The 21,150-nt window shown below is 50.8% G+C and overlaps 1 protein-coding gene across 9 annotated transcripts in view; it reads left to right on the top strand.

The window, feature by feature from the left end:
- The window catches only part of NTRK3 (neurotrophic receptor tyrosine kinase 3), a 337,252-nt gene that overhangs the window by 98,224 nt on the left and 217,878 nt on the right, over positions 1 to 21,150 (top strand). For all 9 annotated transcript variants that reach the window (XM_074317987.1, XM_019726720.2, XM_074317986.1 and 6 more), the window contains 7 exons: positions 1,604 to 1,761; positions 2,514 to 2,656; positions 3,104 to 3,245; positions 3,623 to 3,919; positions 11,573 to 11,596; positions 12,904 to 12,968; positions 13,716 to 13,818. In XM_074317987.1, the coding sequence (XP_074174088.1) occupies positions 1,604 to 1,761; positions 2,514 to 2,656; positions 3,104 to 3,245; positions 3,623 to 3,919; positions 11,573 to 11,596; positions 12,904 to 12,968; positions 13,716 to 13,818 (932 nt within the window). The remainder of the gene's footprint in view (positions 1 to 1,603; positions 1,762 to 2,513; positions 2,657 to 3,103; positions 3,246 to 3,622; positions 3,920 to 11,572; positions 11,597 to 12,903; positions 12,969 to 13,715; positions 13,819 to 21,150) is intronic.

Raw genomic sequence — 21,150 nt, 5'->3', positions numbered from 1 at the left:
CACGTGACCTGACCCCTCCACACATGACATGGGCTCCCTCTTCCGCGTGGGGGCAATACTGGCCCTCTCCTAGGCTACTTGTGAGAAGCAAATGCTCAATAAAATTTGGGTCCCTTCTTGTTTTCTGCAAGAGTATGGTGTACAGGGAAAAGTCGCGAGTGCTTTTAGACTCAGAGAATATGACGCAGCGGTGCTCGCACATTCTACCTGAGGTGTCCCGTTGTCTAGAAAACACCGATTTCCCACAGAGACCTCACTTTTCCGGAAAGCTGATTAATTCTGATGCATGCTTCACTGCTTTGGAATTGACCAGTTGTCAAAAATATCCCGGTCTCAGTGCAGTTACCCAAGTGCCCCCTCTCTGGGCACCGACAAATTCATCTCCTTCCTGCTCCAGAAAAAGAATCATGGTCCCCCCACGTGATCCAGGCATGCAGATTTATGGGGTGCCCTTTACTTCAGCTAATGCCTTTCATTGTCCCCCTAATGATATAACCCCATCTGGAGGGGAGGTAACTCACTCTAAGTCACAAGAAAAATTACTGGAGAAAAAAGGTCTTGAACTTGTCTCTTCTCCCATCAGACATTCCTCTTCCCCAAGCTAAGTGCTCCTGGAGAACAGGGATTGCCTTATTCATCTCTGTATCAACAGCACTCAGCCCGCAGCCAGACGTGCAATAGGTGCTTATTAAAGATTTTGTTGAATTTATGAAGGAATAAATCTGATCCCAAGATGGGCTTTGAGCAGATCCTGGAAATAATGAACCACCTACTCCCTCGGGAGAATAACTCTTCCCTCCCTCCCTCCATCTCTCCCTCTCTCCCTCCCTCACTCCTATTTGTTCAACAGGTATTTATCTGGCAGTTGTAGGTAGCGGAGATACAGCAATGAACTCAATAGGCAATGTCTCTGCCCTCAGTGGAGATTTTTTTTGGTGGGGGGAACAGATAATACACAAGCAAATAAATTTTTTACATGATGCCGGGCAGTGACAAGTACTAGAAGAAAATAGTTAAGGCAAGGGAGGGGGCAGTGTTAGGGCGCGTTGCTCAGAGAGGACCATGTGATTCCTCAATGAGGTGAGGGAGCCAATCTGACAGGTATGGTATGGATACGACCTCTGCAGGCAGAAGGGACAAGTGCAAAGGCCCTGAGGCAGGGGCAGGTGGGTCTGCTAATGAACTTGACGGACAGCAAGGTCAGGGTGGCTGGAGAGGGGGAGTGCTGGTGAGGGAGAGAAGAGTTCGGGGGGAGGGGCAGACACCGTGGGCCTTTGACTGTCAGTGAGATGGGAAGTCATTGGGCAGTGTTGAGAAAAGGGACATCCCAAGCAGACACGTTTCAAAGGGTCTCTGCCCAGTGAGTTAGGTGGAGTGGATTTCTTTCTTTCAAATGAGTTTATTAGTTTAACAACCACATACATTCATGGGCTTACAGTGTTTTCTTGTTGTTTTGTTTTTTCACTTCTTTCGAGACCTTGCTGGACCCCTTCTGTCCTTAACCCCTGAACAACAGGTGGGGGCCCCTTGGCCTCACAGCCCTGGGAGGGAGCGGGGCCATCTTCGGTTCAGGAGCTCCCTTCCCCTGTCGTCTTGCCCACAGGAGATTGGAGCAGAACTTCTTTAACTGCAGCTGTGACATCCGCTGGATGCAGCTGTGGCAGGAGCAGGGGGAGGCCAGGCTGAACAGCCAGAACCTCTACTGCGTCAGCGCCGAGGGCTCCCAGCTGCCCCTCTTCCGTATGAACATCAGCCAGTGTGGTGAGTGAGCCCCCAGCCCCACTGCCTGCCGGGAGTGGCCCTCAGATCCCAGAGATGGCACCGCACGCACCCCAGCCCGCAAAGCCCGTCCTTCCCTTCCCTTCCGCCCTCCCAGCCTTGAACTTGCCTTGGGTGCAGCTCGGCTCGCCTCTTACCTTCTTGGTCATTCGGGTCTCTTTGTCAGCCAGGCACGAGGAAGCTGGTTTCAGGAACGCAGAAGGGGCTTAAGTGTGTCCCTTTTTATCAAACCAGAGTCCTTCCTCTCTGGGAGTTGTCATCCAGACCTGACGGAGTGTAGCTCACAGGGTGGTCTCCGGACCGCCCGTATCAGGCCCATGAAGGTGCTTCTAGAATGCAGATTCCTGGGCCCAACCCCAGACTTAGGCAATCAGGATGTCTGGGGATGGTCCCAGAAACCTGAATGTCTAGCACACTCCCCATGGGAGTCTGAAGCAGGGCAAATTTTGGAGCACCAGCGCCCAGGGTGGAAGGTGCCCTGAACTTCTTGCTGGAACTGCAGTCCCTGAGCAACTGCCGCACCCCCCCCACCCCCCCACCCCCCCGCTCCGTGCCATGTCTGAGCCTTAAATTCGGAGTTCTGATGTCTGCTGGGGAGGTGGTGTGACACTTCTGGGACTGGAGGGTCCCCAAGACGTGGGTGCTGGGCAGAGCGAGAAGTGCCACCATGGCCCCTGGGACTAAGTTGTGGTGGCGAGTTTGGCTGTATTTCTCCTGCCCTGTCATCCCGCCAGACCTTCCTGAGATCAGTGTGAGCCACGTCAACTTGACCGTACGGGAGGGTGACAACGCCGTCATCACTTGCAATGGCTCTGGGTCACCCCTGCCAGATGTGGACTGGATAGTGTCTGGCCTACAGTCCATCAACACCCACCAGGTAGGTGTCCGAGCCTCTGGCCCCATCGGGAGACTGGGGACCCATCACTTTTTAGTCTTAATGAGCTAGACATAAATAGAAGCAAGAGATGCGGGAAGGAAGAAGAGGGAAAGTCTGTGGTCCTGTCTCTCCAGAAGGGAACATGTAGACTTGGGCTCCAGCCCCCTGTAACATTTTCTAGCCAACTTGCTGTTAAACGTGCAATGAAACCTCTCTGTACCTTAGTTTCCTTGTCTGTAAAATGGGTAGAGTGCTGCCATCGGGTAAGTGTGTGGATGACCTGAGCTCTTAATGAGAGAGCCCGGCCCTTGGTCAGTGTGCCTTCCCCAGAAAATCCTCCTGCGCCTTCCATTCCCCTTTTCTTTTGATTCCAGAAGCTGTTTGGGGGTTAGGTGGTGGGGGCCCCCTTTGCAGAAGCTGATGGTTGTCTTTTTTCTGGGGTTTCAGACAAATCTGAACTGGACCAACGTACATGCCATCAACCTGACGCTGGTGAACGTGACGAGTGAGGACAACGGCTTCACCCTGACATGCATCGCAGAGAACGTGGTGGGCATGAGCAATGCCAGCGTGGCCCTCACCGTCCACTGTGAGTGGGCGCCACTTGGGGGGTGGAGGGGACGCCAGCGTCATGGGCCTGCTCTACCAGGGTGGGGGCAGGGAGGGGACAGGAGCGGAAAGACTGTCGTAGGGCCCGACTGAGCAAGTCAGTCCTGAACTAGTGACCCCAGAAATGTGCCCCTGTCCCTCAGAAGAAGCTGTGCCTCCCACTCAGCTCCGCCTCCAGGGCGCTCTTCACTGGGCCGAGCTCTGCCTTTTGTTAAGTCCCCCACCGACCTGAGAGGGACCCCTCCAGGGAGCTTGGTGAAGACAGACCTCTCCTCCCCTCCTGACGGCGTGGTGGGGGCCGCCCTGGGTGGGGAAGCACCGGGGTGCCCAGGGGCTTCAGCGGGCCTCTCCCGGCAGACCCGCCGCGCGTGGTGAGCCTGGAGGAGCCGGAGCTGCGCCTGGAGCACTGCATCGAGTTTGTGGTGCGCGGCAACCCGCCCCCGACGCTGCGCTGGCTGCACAACGGGCAGCCCCTGCGGGAGTCCAGGATCACCCGCGTGGAGTACTACCAGGAGGGCGAGGTGGCCGAGGGCTGCCTGCTCTTCAACAAGCCCACGCACTACAACAACGGCAACTACACCCTCATCGCCAGGAACCCCCTGGGTACCGCCAACCAGACCATCAACGGCCACTTCCTCAAGGAGCCCTTTCCAGGTGAGGGGGACCCATTCCTCCCGGGAGCTCAGGGTGGGGGGCAGGCCTGGTGGCCCCAGTGGAGAAGCAGCATCACCGCTGGTAGTTCCCACGGGTACCAAACCCACACGGGGGCTTACCCAGCCACCCCCAGCGTTTTGTGTCAGCGAGACCAGTCTCTTTTGCAGTAGCTGTCCTAGTACATACCCCTGAGAAGGACACAGACAGTCGTGCCTATAGGGCATCTGTGTCGTGGGAGAGAAAGCCGGGACCTGAGAGCTGGACGAGAGGGCAGAGGATCTTGGCTCGGCCTTCCTTTGCTGGGTGACTCCGGGCTGGAAGTTTGCTTTTCAGAGCGTCAATTCCTTGTCTGTGAAATGGTCATGATGGCACAGCTCCCATGACTCTTTGCTTTTCAATGACATAAGGTATATAAAGCACATGTCACAGGCTTTGGCACATAGTGATGGTTCGATGACCTTCCATTGCAAGGGGCTTCAGGGCCCCTCCAGGTCAGCTCCTTTACTCCCTTGTCCCGCGGTGAGTTGATGGGGGTCACCTGATGCCCTCAGCCCAGGATGACACCAGTGTCAAGTGGACCAGGGTCCTAACTGAAGTAATGAAAGAACTTTGAACATTTGGGAGGTGATTCTGGCTTTTTCTCTCTGGGCTGGAACATATCAAATACCTTCCTGAAGTTGCAGAAGAAGAAGACACCCAAAGGGGTTAGGGAAAGTGGTGGCAGCACCTCCTGGTGGCTTCAGCAGCTGATGAGTTTCTGTCAGAGACGCCATGTGTCTTTCATGACCTTGGTGATTTCTGCTGGGAACAGGCTGGGTGACCTCTTGGCCTTTAATTCCCAGAAGTTAGGGGTTCTAATGAGATAAAGGGAAGTGTAAACACTTCTGAACACACACACACACACACACACACACACACACACCCCACCCCACCCCCCACCCCAACCCCCCACCCCCACTGGGGCGCAGCCAGAGACCGCACTGTGCGGCATTTGCTTATGTGAACCAGGGTGACAGCTCCAGGAGGCCTCATTTATCTTGGCACAAAAAATCCTAGAGGCCCTGAGAGTGGAACCTGGGGGAAATGAGCCTGCGTGGGAAGCTTAATTCTTGCCACAGAGATCCAGGGAGGGTCAAGACGTGCTGATGGTTGAGACCCTGGCAATCCCAACTGGTCCGACATTTCCAGCACCACCCCCAGGTTGCCCAGTAAAAGGCCTCAGGACACTTGTCACTAGGGGCCACACTGGGCTCTCTTGCGGGAGGTAGGACAGGTCCTGGCAGCTTTTAGATGAACAGATACTTTGCCCTCACAGGCCACAGAATCAGGGCAGGCATGGTTGGCGTAAAGGGCTAGAGTGCCCTTTGCACTGTCTTTGCCCATCTCGATTTAGAGGCTGAATTCTGTTTTAAAGAGGAGAGCCTATACTCTCTGGTGGGTGAGCCGTGAAGCCCCCTGAAGCAATGCTTCTGTTTCCAAAGGGACGCTTCTGGGACCTGGAGAGAGCAGGGAGCCCTGGAATGCTGGGGAGGGTGGGCGAGCCACCCTGGGTTCCTCCCCACTGAGGGTGTCAGTGGGGTGGGGTGGTGGGCACAGCTCTGGTCCCAGGAGGCGGGGGAGGAGTCGAGTCACAGAGCTGCTCACCTGAAGTCGTTTCCTCAGACCTGTCTACACCCTGCAAGAGCCCCTTGGTTTATGAGCCTAAAGGAATCAGTGGATGATAAAAAGGCAGTGACAGGGAAAAGATGGGCCAGTCGTGTCAAGTGACAAAATGGCTAAAGGTTGGGGAGAGTCAATTTTCTAGGGGAGCAGGCAGGCAGCCTCACACCTGCTGAGCCCTGGAGACAAAGGTGGCCTGTGGAGTCCTGCTCGTCTCTTGTGTCATGAGGGTGTGGGAGGGGACATCATATTTACACGGGTACCCCTCTCCTGCTCCCAGGCAGTGCCACACACACATCAGGGTCCTGAGATCAGACAGACCAAGGTGCACGGCCCACCTGTGGCCCCACAAGACCGGCGGCCTGGCTTCTTGAATGGGACTTAGGGCCCGGTGGGCACGCGGGGCAGGCCCACCACTACTCTGCCCCTCTGTTGCTCCGTCTGTGCAGGGAGGATGACAGTGCTTGTGCCTTGTTGCCACGAGAGTTACAGGAAGTATGCCGCGTGTTTAGCACTGCGTGCAGCAGAGGAAAGGCTTACCGGCTCGTGGCTACTGCTAGGACTCGGGCTGGGGAGATGCCAGGAGGTGAAGTGTCCTAGAACCCGTAGTCATTGTCTGGCCAAGCTCATGAGCTCTCACAGGCAACCTGCAGGCAGCGTGAGGCTCACGTGCGCTCATTTGCTCGTCAGCACTGGGGTCTCAGGCGAGTGACTCAACATGCTGCTTCTACCGCGGAGGCTGCGGTGAAGACAGTCCACGTACCGCGGATTAAGCCACAGGAAGTGTTCGCAACGGGGCTTGGCATAGAGGAAGCACAGAATTCCTTGGGCTTTTGTTGTTGTTGTTTTAAAGGACACCCAAAGGCAACTGATAGGGGATCTGTTTTGGGGGTAAAACAGAAGTTGAGGGTCCTGACTGTTCATGAGCCCAACACCCAGGGGAGGGATTTGGTTAGAATGAAGCTATTCAGTGCAGTGACCTGGGAATGCAGAAGCTTCCATCAGCAGGGATCTCCTCAGAGCGAGACACTCAAATGAACATGCTCTGGAGGCTTTCGGACGGCATGTGCAGCCCAAAGGCCGGTGTTTCCTTCTCCATTTCCAGAGACGCTCTGGAATGTTCTGTGTGGCCTTCAGCCTCCATGTCTTGGGTCTCTGGATGGACTCGTCAGGGACATTGGTTCTAGAAGCATGAAGCTGACCCCTCTTTGGTGGTTCAGGAGCTTTAGAGGAGCTGTGAGAAAGGAGCGGGGAAACCGTGAGGCATCAGAGATCCAAGGGTCAGGCGAGCAGGAGCAGAAGAGGCTGGGGTCACGTGGAGTGGGGGCTGGAAGGCCACAGAATGTGCCGTTGGGGGTCCTTTGCTGATGATGTGGTAGAAGGAGAAATGTTGCCATGGAGAGAGAGAGAGAGAGATAAATATCTGAGAATCCCTGACAAAACATTTCAGAATAAGTGAGCTGCCATAAATCTTGAATTCTCATTTTCGACTTGGCCAGGAAGTCCCTTCATCCTGATTTTTACGACAGCAGAAACCAGAATTTCCTCAGGCCCTGGGTGCAGACATGAGAAGCCATTGCAGTGCCTCCACCGCGGTCAAGGCTGGTTTCCTTCCCCGCAGAGACTTACCCCCTTGCTGAGACTAGAATGTGGCACCAGGCTGCTGGGGAAGGAGGCGGCTGTGTTTGTTTCCATGTTTGTGGATTGGCCGTCATGAGGCGGGGCTTCTGTGTGGGGTCAGCAGAGCACATGGAGGCCTGGCCCAGCCTCCCTCCCCCCCCACCCCGCCCCCATGGCCAAAGCCAGGGCATCTCTGTCCTCCTCGCTCCTCAGTCCATCTCTCTGTCTGGACACAAGCTGCTGCCTCTTCTCCCTTCTCTGGACCCCACTGGCTTTCCTGCAGCCTTGGGACTGGAAGAGACGTGTGTGTCGCATTCACTCCCAACCCCCTGTTGTATTCAGATGGTCCAGTTGTCCTCCCAGCCTGCTGGTGGGGCTCAGAGGTGACTATTCCTGGGATCCATCCTCTTCCAGTGTAAAAGTCTGAGCCCCTCCACCCAGGTTAGAGGGGAGCCAGGAGGTCTCCCCATTCCAAGGTTGTGTGCTTCCCGCATGTATGAATGTTTCCTGCAAAGGAGCTAAGCATTCATAGGCTGATGACATGAGAATGTTCTCTAACACATGGGAGACTCCTGAGAAACATGCAAATCAGTGTCAACTATGAGTTGATCTGGCACCTCTCTTTTCCCAGGCTCTGAAGCCAAGGCCAGACCCCCCTCTCCTTTTTTCTCGCCCCAGATCAGGACTTTGGTCACCTGCAGTTTAGAAGAGGGTGGTGACGTGCAGGGCACACTCAGGAATTGGGACAAACTCTATTGATCCCCCAAACAACACATAATGACAACAAACAAGCAGCCTACTAAGTGCATTTACTGTAAACAGGACTTTCTCTCAGGACTCCTCCTTCACAGAAATCATCATTCTCCCCACAGGTAGTCGGCGAAGACTTCCTGTGCATATTTAATAGAGGTGTGATCACAGTGCCAGAGGGCTCAGCCTAGGGCCGGGAACAGAGCAGACCCACAGTGAAGGAACACATGAAGGGATGGATGGGTGGATGTGTGGATGGATGGGTGGATGGATGCATGGATGGATGGATGGATGCATGGATGCATGGATGCATGGATGGATGGATGGATGGATGGATGCATGGGTGGATGCATGGATGCATGGATGCATGGATGAATGGATGGATGGATGGATGGATGGATAGATGGATGCATGGATGGATGGATGGATGGATGGATGGATGGATGGATGGATGCATGGATGGATGGATGGATGGATGGATGGATGGATGCATGCATGCATGATGCATGCATGGATGCATGGATGCATGGATGCATGGATGGATGGATGCATGGATGGATGGATGGATGGATGGATGGATGGATGCATGGATGCATGGATGCATGGATGCATGGATGCATGGATGGATGGATGGATGGATGGATGGATGGATGGATGGATGGATGGATGCATGGATGGATGGATGGATTGATGGGTGGATGGATGGATGGATGGATGGATGAGTGAGTTGTTCTTGTCTTTCAGGATGTGGCAGGCTTGTGGCAGGAGTACGTGTAGTACAGTGGAATAGTTCTCACAGGGACAAATTCTCAAGACCTACCCCAGATCTCCTGAATGAGAAACTCTGGGGAAAGGACCAATAACCTATGTTTCTTCAAAGAAAAAAAAATTATTATTTTTTAATTAGTTTCAGGTATACAAAACAACATAACGATTAGACATTTACACCCCTCACAAAGTGATAACCCCCCAATCTACTACCCCTCTGACATCGTATATAGCTGTTACTATACCATTGACTATATTCTCTATGCTGTGCTTTACATCCCATGACCATATATATATATAGTCGACATTCAATATTATTTTACGTTAGTTTCAGGTGTACAGTGCAGTGGTCAGGCATCTACACAATCTATGAAGTGATCTCCCCGATAAGTCCAGTGCCCATCTGGCACCCTATGTCATCTGTACAACATTATTAATTATGTTCCCTACTGTGTCTCACATCCCCGTGACTATTTTGTGAGTACCAATTTGTCATTAGGTAAATCCCTTCACCTTCTCCCCCATTCCCCAACCCTAGCGACATTTTTTTTTTTAAGATGTTTAACTTTTTTTTTTTGGAAGTAGTTTTAGATTTACCTAAAGAAGTTACAGACTAATACAGAGGACTTCCTTACATCCTTCACCTTGCTTCCCCAAATGTCACTGTCTTACACAGCCACAGAACAGGCTCCAAACCGGGACATCCACGATAACACTGTTATAGAAACCACACGCTTCATTTAAGTCTCAGCAGTGACTCCACACCTGTCCTTTGCTTCGTGAGGTTCCCACCCAAGACTACACATGGCACTTAGCTGCCCTGTCACCTCCTTCTCTTTAAATCTGGGATCGCTCCTCAGTCTTGGTCTTCATGATCTGTGTACTTTTGAAGCATACTCAGCAGTCGTTTTCTAGACTGCTGCACAATTTGGGTTCGCCTGATGTTGTCTCATAACTAAAGGTCAGGTGAGCGTCTTTGGCCAGGCCATCACGGAAGGGGTGCTCTGCTCTTTCAGTCCATCCGTCATATCAGGGGCCCGTGACTGCTGTCCATCTCGTGACTGGTGATGTTCACTTCACCCCTTGGCCGAGACGCTGTCAGCCAGGTGTCTCCACGGCCAAGGCACGATTTTTCCCATTGTAATTATTAAGTACGGTATTTTCAAAGTTTGTAAATACCTTATTTCTCTTCATTCTTTCACACATCCCTTCGAGCATTTATTGATGATGCTCGACTGAAGCAGTTACTATCGTGGTACTTGTCAAGTGGTGATTTTTCTCTTTCCATAATTCCTTCTACATCTGTTAACTGCACTTCTATAAGGAAGAGCTTTCTCTTCTTCTCTATTTATTCAATTATTTTTTATCAGCATGGACTCATGGATATTTATTTTGTTCTACGGCTTATAATCCATGTATTAATTTGCTAGGGGTGCCGTAAGAAAGTACCAGAGACCGGGCAGCTTAAACTACAGACATTTATTTTCTTACAATTCCGGAGGCTGGAAGTCCAAGATCAAGGTGTCTGCAGGGTTGGTTCCTTCTGATGCCTTTCTCCTTGGCTTGCAGAGGCCTCTTCCCCTGTGTCTTCACGTCCCTTCCGTCTGTGCATATCTGTGTCCTAATCTCTTCTCATAAGGACAACAGTCAGACTGGATCAGCGCCTGCCCTAATGACTTCATTTTAACTTAGCTACCTTTGTAAAGACTCTGTCTCCAAATACTGTCATGTTCTGATGTCCTGAGGGTTAGGACTTCAACACCTAAATTTGGGGCAGAGATAGTTCAGCCTCTAACAATCCATGATTGTCATTATTTATTCAGTTGCTCAAGTTGTCCCAGATTCGGCCATTGGGAACCCCTCCACATGGGCTCCTGGGTCCTTTCTCCAGGCCCCCATTCATTTTTGAGCATTTTCTTACTTTCTAGTAGCACAGAATGTTCCGGGCACATCTTGTACTCTCTCTGCCCCGGCCCTGGAATTATGCGCTTCTCCAAGGAGCCCTCATTTCCGTTATTGGTGAATGGTATTGACAGCCCTCGGGTGATTCTGTCGCACACGGAAGTCTGAGAATCTCTGGTAGAGTGCCGAAGAGCCCAGACTCGGATTCGAACCCGGCTCTGTCCCTTCTTAGATGAGTGAGATTCCATTAGTTACTTAATCTCCATAGGCCTGTTTCTCTGTTAAATGGGATGATGCCAACTACCTCCTGGGGTGGTCCTCAGGATTGAGTGACACGTTGCAGAAGGCATGTAGCACAGTCTGTCGTTGTTCATTAAAGTGTAGTGGTGATGAGCTCTCAGTAGTAGGTGAGCCTTTGCTGGAGGCTCAAGGGCAAATAACATCATTTCATCTGGGGGATGGGCAGGATCTACAGGGGTTTCCAAGGACGTCTCAATGACCTCCTAGACTAAATGCCATTGAGGGGAGGAATTTTGTCTTGAGATCAGAGCTGGCATTTTCAAGAAAGGTCCAGGGAAGCCCACCCTGCAGCTTTTCTTTTTGGCTCTCTGATGTACCATCAACATCCCCAGCACTCTGGGTACCCGAAGAGGGGGGGACTGAGACGTTGTGTCTTAGATTTAATTCCCGATCTGGTAGTTTGGTTTCTAGACCCCGGGTGGGCTGGGCCACCTCCCTCGACATTGGGAACTTTATTTCTTATTCCTTCTCCATGTGGAAGATCACCTCCTGAAGAGGTAATGGAGCATGGCGATAAGCCAAAGATTTTAGTCTTCCGTTGCTGGGGTAACGTGGGATTATGGTGAGTGGGAGAGGTCATAGCTATTAAGACTATAGTGCATCTGTTCTACTTTGTATTACATTTGTTAATTATCTCTTTGTCTTTTTTTGCAGAGAGCACGGATAACTTTGTCTCTAGTAAGTCTGCTCTACCTTTTGCTTTGAAGCTGATTTATTCTGATACTTTCGGTAACTACTGAATCCAGAGAGTCCTCTTTCCTGGTCCACCACCATCCCGAGACCCATGGCAGCTGGGAGCATCTGAGCAAGCGTGAAAGGGAGCTGAAGAGTAGAAATATATGTTGGTCCATTCTAAGCCCTCACTACTTGGGCAGCTGCTCTGTGCCTCAGTTTCCCCAGGGTTTTTTCTAAGGTCTGCCCGGTTGGAAAGGGGTGTTGTGGGGAAGACGTGGGGTAGCCCATACCCCGGTGGATAGACCCTCGCTGATCATCTCGGTTGTTCCTGCAGAGGGAACGTGGGGCCTCTAAACCCCTTAGTGTTTCTCACCTGCTTCGAGGGCCCCAGATGTGGCTGGGACCCGCCTCCTGTAGAGCTGTGATTGACAAGTCTCCTGACAGGCTGGTGCATCCTCCAATGGGATTATTGAGCTGTAGTTTATAAGTGAGTGGGGCTGGGGCTAGGCAATCCCGAAAGGATTTGGTGTTTTGCTCATGGGCTGTGGGGAAACCTGTATTTATTCCTTTTCCCTTTCTCGCCTCCCCTCCCCGCTGGGGAGAAAAACAGCAATGGTGACCACTATTTCTGCCCAATGGAATCTGAGCTAGTGGACGATCTGTTTAGGACACCCCATGCTGTTGGGCACTGATGTAAACATTATCTGTGATTCTGTATTTGTCCTCGGTCTTCCCGTTCCTGGCTCCCCATCCAGCCTTGCTGGGAAAAGGTGGTGTTTCCTGGTCTTAACCTGAGCTGCCATTGTGTTCTAAAATCTGCGTTAGGGGAACAGAGAGTGGGCTGTTTATGGGGCCACAGGCCTCCTGGATGTCAGTGAGGAGTGAAGAGGGGAAGATGAAGGGCGTGGAGAGGGCCAGGGGCATGAAAGGGGCGCCCGCCACAGACAGAGAATAGCTGAACGTCAGCACCAGCTGCCATCACGGACAGAATGTGCCGAATCCAGACCCTGGCTGGGATCCCAAACCACTTGTTTGGTTTTAGTGCAGTAGCTTACGGGATGATGGTGGGGAGATGGGAGTGAAGGCCCTTTATTCCTCATGGAGCCTGCCTTGGCGCTGTCAGCACCAGCCAGGTGGCCAGACCTCTGGGGACACCTGCAGAGCCCGGGAAGGACAGGCAGGAAGAGTCTGGTGGGGGTGGGGTATGGTCTCCAGCAGGACCCCTGGGGGGCTTTGGGGTTGGGCAGGGTCTCACCCGGAGCCTCTCCTGGCCAGTAAGCTAATCCCCTTCTTTTCTGGTTGGTTTGCAGTCTACGAAGTGAGCCCCACACCTCCTATCACTGTGACCCACAAACCAGAGGAAGACACTTTTGGGGTGAGTCACTTCTTGGTTAAGCAGAGGTCGTTTTCAGACTTCATTTGAGTAACTGACTTAACCAAATATTACCTTACTTGGAGCCCCAGTATTTATGGCAGAAAGAAGCCGTGATAAATGACCTCCTTTCAGGCCGTGGAAACCTTCCTTGTTTGATGAGAATAATTCATTGTTTGAGGAACTCTTTGAGGCTCTGCTCCAAGCCCTGGGGCTCGGAAGAGAATGGTGTGAAAATCCCCGCTCTCTTAGGAACCTGGCTGGGGCTGATCTAAAGGGGCAGCTCACTACACACGCCTTTTCCAGAAGTCAGTTTCCCCCAGCATCTCCCTGGGTGGGTTTTTCGTCCTGCCTGACTGTCAGAGCCTGAGGTTCCTCGGGAGGAGAGGAAAAGGGTCTTTTGTGAAGAATTCCAATGCAAATAGGCAAAATTTGCTTGCTGATTAAAACAGCAAAACAAGAGACAGAAGCCTCACTAGGCCTTCTTTTGCGGTCTCTTAGGCTGGCCCCCCATCAGAGGGACTCAGGACACTGAGTACTGGAACTTTGTAAAATCAAGTCGGGTGGTTTGCTATTTTGATGCTCTTAGGTTTTCCTGAATTACTTCTTCTAAAGATGTTCCTTGATGGCAGAGTTCTGAGAGGGTTGCACGGCCCCTGCAATGGGACCGTTCTCGTTTGGGGTCACCTGTTACTTTGTAGGGTTCTCTGGTGACCTGCGACTGCCCTGACTGTTTTTGTCGCCTCATAGGTATCCATCGCCGTCGGGCTTGCTGCTTTTGCCTGCGTCTTGTTGGTGGTTCTCTTTATCATGATCAACAAATACGGCCGTCGGTCTAAATTTGGCATGAAAGGTAAGTGGGATTTTCATTGGCAAGCGTCTCCTGGGGGAGACGTGGCCCCCTTTCATCACAAAATGCTGCTTTCATCTCCCTTGGCTTTCCGAGAGGGCCACGTTATTCGTCTGAAGGCCTCCTTCTCCTGTCTGTATCTTTGTTGTTGGTAATGATGGACTGAACGCCGTGTTGGTACCTGGGGACCAAACTGTGAGCCATCTGGTTTTGCTGTGACTGCTGCAAACACTGTTTACCTGAGCGGGGGCCATGAGGACAATTTGGGAAGGACGCTGGATTGGAGGACCAATGAAGGGCACTTGAGTTTCTTTTCATTGTTGGTGGGTAAAGGGACTCCTTGTTTGGGTAACTCGGGTTTTTCCTTGCTGCACCCATCCGTGGAGTTGCGATGACAGGCGTCAGCATAGCGAGATGTAGGGGGGACTCCGGCCTTGAAAAGTTGCCCAGGCAATGGTTCTCAGCATGGAGCTCTACAGAGTTCCAGAGCCATGCCAAGAGCAACATGATGGCTAAATCTGCCGGCTAGCTTCCAAGACACAGAGTACCCAAGGCCGTTATGGCCGGAGGGGGGTAGGGGTGGCTCTCCACCACCGCTGGCTCGGGTCGGAGGGGCTAAGTGGGGAATTCGCATCCATCTGCCTGGTCCCAGACTCAAGGGAGGCCGGCTTCCAGTTCGCAAACAGAAACTTGAATTTCCAGGTCTACTTCCCAGCGGGGTTTCCATTTGTGCTGATGTTAGATAGGAGATGGGTAGGCCTGGATGACGAGAGGTTTAATAAGCCATTAGGTCGGGGTCTTCTGTGGGATTATGGGATCCAGAGAGATGAACTGCTCTGGCTTCTGCACATGCACCGGTATCTGCGGTGACGGTGCTGACCCTGGGGCTCAGGGACTATAGGAGAGTGCATGCGTGCACGCGTGCGTGCGTGCGTGCGTGGTTCCCAGGGGCAGTGATTCCTGAACTGAAATGCACCTTTGAATGTGTGTACAAGGCAGGGCAGAGTGGGGCATTTGGGATGGAACTAGTCATAGCTTTTGTTATATTCCCCAAAGATTCTGTGACTCCCCTAAAAGTTTAGAACACTGAAATACAGCAAGAGACATCAATCGGAAAACAGAAGAGTAGAAAACGTGGGGGGTGGGGGGGCCTGGCTTCCCACAAGCAGTGCTTCTGCATTCACTCTCCCTCTCTGTGCTCCTGACTCAGCTGAACACGTCACAGCCCGGCAATCCTGGTGTTCTTGAGTCATACGAAACATGGGACCAAGAGAAATACGTGGGCAGGCAAATGACAGAGGGGATCGAGGTTCGGCCTGGGTGCCCAGTGCCTTAAACAGGAGCAGACCGCTGCAGGCACCTTGATTGGAGGGGTTTTATCTGCTGATACTTCCCTGTGCCAAACACGGCTTCGCTGCTTTAGAAGACCAGCGACCCGCGAGCCAGCTCGGAGCCTTCCATCTTAGCATAATGCTCGGGCTTTGGCTCTAGGACTGGCACTGTTGCTTGTGTGAAGTTCCCTACCTTGGGAGGAAGCTCCCTGGGTCTTCCTTCCACCTGAGAAAACATCAGTGAAGGGAAGAATGGGGCTTTCTTGGCCACCCTAACCCCCCAGGAGGTGCCACCAGCTTGGCAGCACCGAGAGAGCAGATTTTTCCCATTGATTGTCATCTGGTTTCTGGAACAGCGTGTCCCCATGTCGGATGGATCAGGCAGCACCCAGGGTGGTCCCTTCCCCTCAGCTGTCCTGGGAGTGTCTTCTAGCCTCTGCCGCCCTGTTCCAGGCTGAGCTGCTTCCTTGGCCCTGGTTGGGCCAGGAGGACACAGCCTCATAGGTGGAAATGAAATCCCCCCATCGTCATGTCTGGCACCTTAAAGAAGTTAGGCTCGAGTTCAAACCAGGATGAGACGGTGTGTCCAAGGCTGACCTTGCTTAGAAGTGAGTCTGCGTCTCTGATCTTTATTACGCCGGATTGTGTTTAGGTCTCATTTTAGGATGAACAAGCAGATGCCCCAGTCTGTATACTCCCTTCATCTTTTATAACCAGCAGGTATCCCAGTGCAGGAAAAAGAGCGATGACGCGGGGACCAGAGGTCCCCAGCTCTGACTCAGGCGAATTCCCATCTCTTCATGTCCCCCCATCCTCAGCGTTGAATTGTCAAATCTGAGTTAGATCTGTGACGCCACTTAATGGCTCTTTATTTTCAGCAAAGTTAAATACGTAACTTTTCGCAGCCTCTGTTTTCTCAACTTCAAATTAGAATCCTACTCCCTACCGCACTGGGGTGCTGTGCGTGCTGCGATCTGTGTGTAACTGGCCCCCTAAGGGGCTCCATGGCTGTAGAAAGATTAGACCTTCGTCAGGCGCCTGGATTTTCCTTCCACGAAGGGCTGCCCCCGCAAGACTCAGTTGTGCCCTCTTTTGTCCCACATACTATTTAGTAAAAATGCTTTTTTTCTACACTAATCCCAGTGCATTGTCGTCGTGTTGCTCCCCCATCACCTCTCTGTCCGGCTGGGCTGGGATGACTTTTAGAAGCCACCCGCCTCTCGCCCAGGAAGCCTGCAACTTTGTACAGTGTTTGGCAAATGCCTGTTGAACTTAGAAATGAATGACTTTAGTTTTAATCATCAAAAAAGCACAGCTGTAAGATCTGTAATGGGCCGATTAGGGCTGATTTGGAAATGTGAGGTGTCTGGGGTTGGGGCGTAGAGTGGGGGTGATGGGGACACTCGTAAATAATCCCTTCCGCCCGCATCTGAGGACCTGGAGGGGGTGCGGCAGGGCAGTTATTATGACGAGCTTCACTGCCTTCTGAGAAATGTTTTGAAAACATAGGAAAATACAAAGGTTAATATAATAAACATCCATATTCCCACCACTCAGAATAAGCAACTGTTGCTGTTTGGTTTTGTATTTGCTTGTCATGTCTTATTCCCGGAATAAAGAGAGAAAGCATTACTGATGAAACTAAGTCGGCTTTACTGTCACCCCTGGTCCCATTCACACCCGTTTCCATAGGCAGCCATTACCCTGTGTATGTCTCTCTCCCGGCTTCGCCCTGGCTTTCTCTGCTGTCTCTGCACACCTGCCCTCCTCCCATGGAGTCAAACTCAGACCCACAGACGGCCACGTTAGCAGCTGCCCTCACCCATGGCAGTGCTAGTGGCCAAGACAGGGAACGGGCAGATTTAAAACATTTTCTGATACGTATACATATGTATGCAAATGGTATGTATATGTATGCAGATTATATGTATGTGTCTGTACACGCATGCTTATGTATTTGTTTTTGTTTTGCTTTTGTTATTAGTTTCAGGCGTACAGGACAACATAGTGATCAGACTCACAAAGTGATCACCCCGACAAGTCTCCTCCCCACCTGACACCGTACGTGGGTATTAGAACATACTGACTGTGTTTCCCATGCTGCACTCCACAGCCCCGTGACTGTTTTTTTAAATTATGGTTGACATTCAGTATTATTTTACATAAGTTTCAGGTGCACAGCGTATAGTGGTTAGACATTTATGATTTATGAAGTGATGCCCCCCCAATAAGCCTACTACCCGTCTGACACTATACGTAGTTATTACAGTATTATTGGCAGTATTGCTTATCGTGTACTTTACATCCTGTGACTCTCCTGTAACCATCAATTTGTGCTCCGTACTCCCCTCACCTTTCTCACCCAGCCCCCCACTCCCCTCCCATCTAGTGACCATCAGTTTGTTCTCTGTACCTATGGGTCTGTTTCTGTTTTATTTGTTCATTTATTTTGTTCTTTAGATTCCACATATAAGTGAGATCATATGGCATTTGTCTTTCTCTGTCTGAGTTACTCCAGTCAGCACAATACCCTCTAGGTCCATCCACGTTGTTGCAAATGAGAATATTTCATTCTTTTTATGGCAGAGTAATGTTCCATTATATAAATGTGCCACGATTCTTTATCCAATGGTCTATTGATGGGCACTTAGGTTGTTTCCCTATCTTGGCTATTGTGAATAGTGCTGTAGTGAACATAGGGGTGCATATATCTTTTCAAAGTAGTGTTTTGGATTTCTTCAGATAAATATCCAGGAGTGGAATCGCTGGGTCATAAGGTAGCTTGAATTTTAATTTTTTGAGCAGGCTCCATACTATTTTCCACAGTGGCTGCACCAATTTGCAACCCCATGTTTTGGGTTTTGTTTTTTTTTTTTTGCTCATTTATTCTGTTCTTTAGATTCCACATATAAGTGACATCATATGGTATTTGTCTTTCTCTGTCTGACTTATTTCACTTAGCATAACATTCTCTAGGTCCATCCATATCGTTGCAAATGGTAAGATTTCACTCTTCTTTGTAGCTACGTAATACTCCATTGTATAAATATATCACAGTTTCTTAATCCAGTCGTCTACCGATGGACACTTTGGTTGTTTCCATGTCTTGGTTGTTGTGAATAGTGGTGCAATAAACATAGGGGTGCATATATTTTTTCGAGTTAGCATTTTGGAATTCTCTGGATAGATACCTAAGAGTGGAATTGCTGGGTCATAATGTAGTTCCATTTCCAGTTTTTACAGGTCACAAATTGCATTTATTTGCAGATATCTAGAAAACAGTCAAAAGTATGTATATCTCTTCATATAGATCTTGTTAATAAGTTTCATTTGGACAAGAGAATTGTGCCACAGCAGTTTTAACCAGCATCGTTAAAGCCTGCAGCACTCCCAAGAGTGGGCAGATACGTACAGTACGTGAAGAAAGATACACATATGTGTATTTCTGTATGCAAACACGTGCACGTTTACAAAATGCAGTACTTTATGTGTGTTAATTTATGCACAGGTTTATTCTCATAAGTACCCTTCTGCATCTTGCTTTATTTACCTGTCAGGTGTTAGACATGTCTCCATGTGGGCATGTGCAGGCATTCTACTGGGCACCTATCTTATGGGAGATAAATATATTAACTAGATCGCATAGAAATCAGCTGAATGTGCAGCGTCTCAGACGCCTCTTTACTTTGATCAGCTGCCATCTTGTTGATCACAATTTTGGCTTGAGGAGGGGTCCTGTTAGATGCAGCTCATTCTCGCTTGGAATCACAAAGGTTGTAAAATGGTACTCGGTGGACGGGGCGGGGGGGGGTTCCTTTGGACTGTTGCTGTAAAGCAGTGCCTTAGAGGGGCAGGGGTGATCCTTACGGTATGTGGTGTGGTGGGTGCTGCCGTTGAGAACAGACGCCAGAGTAGCGCCTGCTGGGCCCGGAGTTAGCTCTCTGATTGCTGGGTCATGGACGCTTGGAGGGTGGATGTTTGGGAAGTTCAGGGCAGGGGCCATTTACTGGGAGGTACAGAAATATATACAAATATTTCCGTGTTTTAGCAACTAATTGTATTGTGCCAATGTACCCTGGGCTTGGAAGGGACAGAATTTATACCAAGCCCTTCCTCACAAAATCTTTTTCAATTAGACATCAAAAGACCATGGCAGTGATGTAGCAGGGCTCTCTGGCATCTGTATTTACAGATGAAGAAACCCGAGGCTCAGAAAAGGAGGTGCCTTGCTCTGGTTTCAGGTCTGCTTAGGCTGAGTTGGGTCTAGAACCCCCACTGTAGTCCCACCCACTTTTCACAGCCTCACTGCCAGCTTCTGGCTGCCCCACCATGAATGTCCACAGTGCCCCTGCCATCTTTATTTCACATGGTCGTTAGAAAAACAACCAGGTAAAAGATACTAGTGTGCCTTTAAATAATGAGACGTGTCCTATAGTTTTCATATCAGGTGGGTGTCGTTGTGGGGGCAGAGCCCCAGAAAGTAGTTTCCAGGCTCTTGGCCTCACATAGACAGGTGCTGGCTCAGGTAGTAAATGGCCATCAATGTGATTGGATGGCCAACCAGCTGTGGCTAGTTGGCCGTCAGCTGTAACCAGTGAGCCATTGGCCACTAATATAACTGCTGTGGCTACGCTAGCAAGAGAAGAGAGAGAAAGAATGGGGGCTAGCAAGAAGATGGCGGCTGGGCTGGCAAGCGTGGATGGCGGTTTGCGGACAGTGTGGATCCAGCCTCCAGTGAGAGTATAGTGCCGCCAGAGAGAATATAGTGGTATGACTCCCCTACCTATGGCTCCGTGGGTGTTCCTTTTTGGCCTCACCATATCCTGCGTTCTTGTATGGGGAGCGGGAGCAGAGACCCCGCAGGCCTCCCTGTATGACAAATGGCACAGTGAGCAGCGTCTCCTGCATGACAGTCGTTGTTATTTAATGGAGAAAGAAGCAAATGGGTGGGATTTTTGCAGGCTGTAGAAAGAACATACATTGTTTGACCTCTTACCTTGTGACAACTTTGTAGGTACCTTTGAATACTTCTAGATCAGAGAAACCGTGGGTGTTTACTTCACACTTCTTGCCTTCCTGGTACCCCCACAGTGGAAACAGAATAATGGTTTATTAGAACTCAAGCAGAGCTTAGCCTTACGAGGCTAATGTCCCCATTCTACAGATCAGGAAACTGAGACCCAGAGAAATGCAGTGGCATGCCAGAGCACACAGCTAGCTCACCCTGCTTCCCCACTTAGGTGCTGTGTGCAGAGAGCCTGGGAGGGTCCAGGAAATGAAGCTGGACTGTGAATTAATCAACTCAGTTCTTCCAGTGCCTGGTGTCATTATCTTTGAACGCCATCCCACTTGAATGAGGCTTTCAAAAATGCCTCTTATTAGTCCACTTTTCTCAAGCTGGGACACGCCCGGCCCGGAGGAAAGACGGGAACTGATGGAGGAGTCTTGCCTCCCAGACTGAGAGAGGACTTCCTTCATTCCTTTCTGGAACTGTGGGAGGCCGCGTGGCAAGGCAGCGGAAACCGGAAGGCTGGGAAGGAAGGGAGTCAAGAACTGCTGCTTGGGCTTCCGGTAAGACATTAAGTGCTTCCTCAGCTCCCGCTGGCTTTTGGTCCTAACGGTTGGCTGGGTGCCGGTGCCTCATAGGCCTGCGATGAGCTCTCCAGGTCTGTTCCATTGTGAATTAGCGCCAGTTAATAGGTGCTTACAGTAAAGTGGTTGCCTATTTGATTATGATTGGGGGTTCTTAACATTTTTTCCGTAAACAGATGGTAACTGTCCTCTGAGTGGATTGCAGAATCACGCCAGAGTCTTGATTTAGAGGGACCGGCTCCTGCTAAAAAGATCTTGGGGGCTGCTGCCCGAGTTGAATGTCTTGTTATCCTGGTTTGACCGCTTGGTTACAGGGAATGATTAGACGTGGGAAGGAGTTGTTTCTGCCCTCTCCCTGAGCCATGAAACGTTGGGCTGAGAAGGGTTTCTCCCAGCTGGATGGACATAGGGC

This window comes from Rhinolophus sinicus, linkage group LG13 (assembly GCF_036562045.2).
Source record: "Rhinolophus sinicus isolate RSC01 linkage group LG13, ASM3656204v1, whole genome shotgun sequence".
Classification (NCBI taxonomy): Eukaryota; Metazoa; Chordata; class Mammalia; order Chiroptera; family Rhinolophidae; genus Rhinolophus; species Rhinolophus sinicus.
The sequence above is the reverse complement of the archived record's forward strand: the minus strand, read 5'-3'. Positions and strand labels throughout refer to the sequence as shown.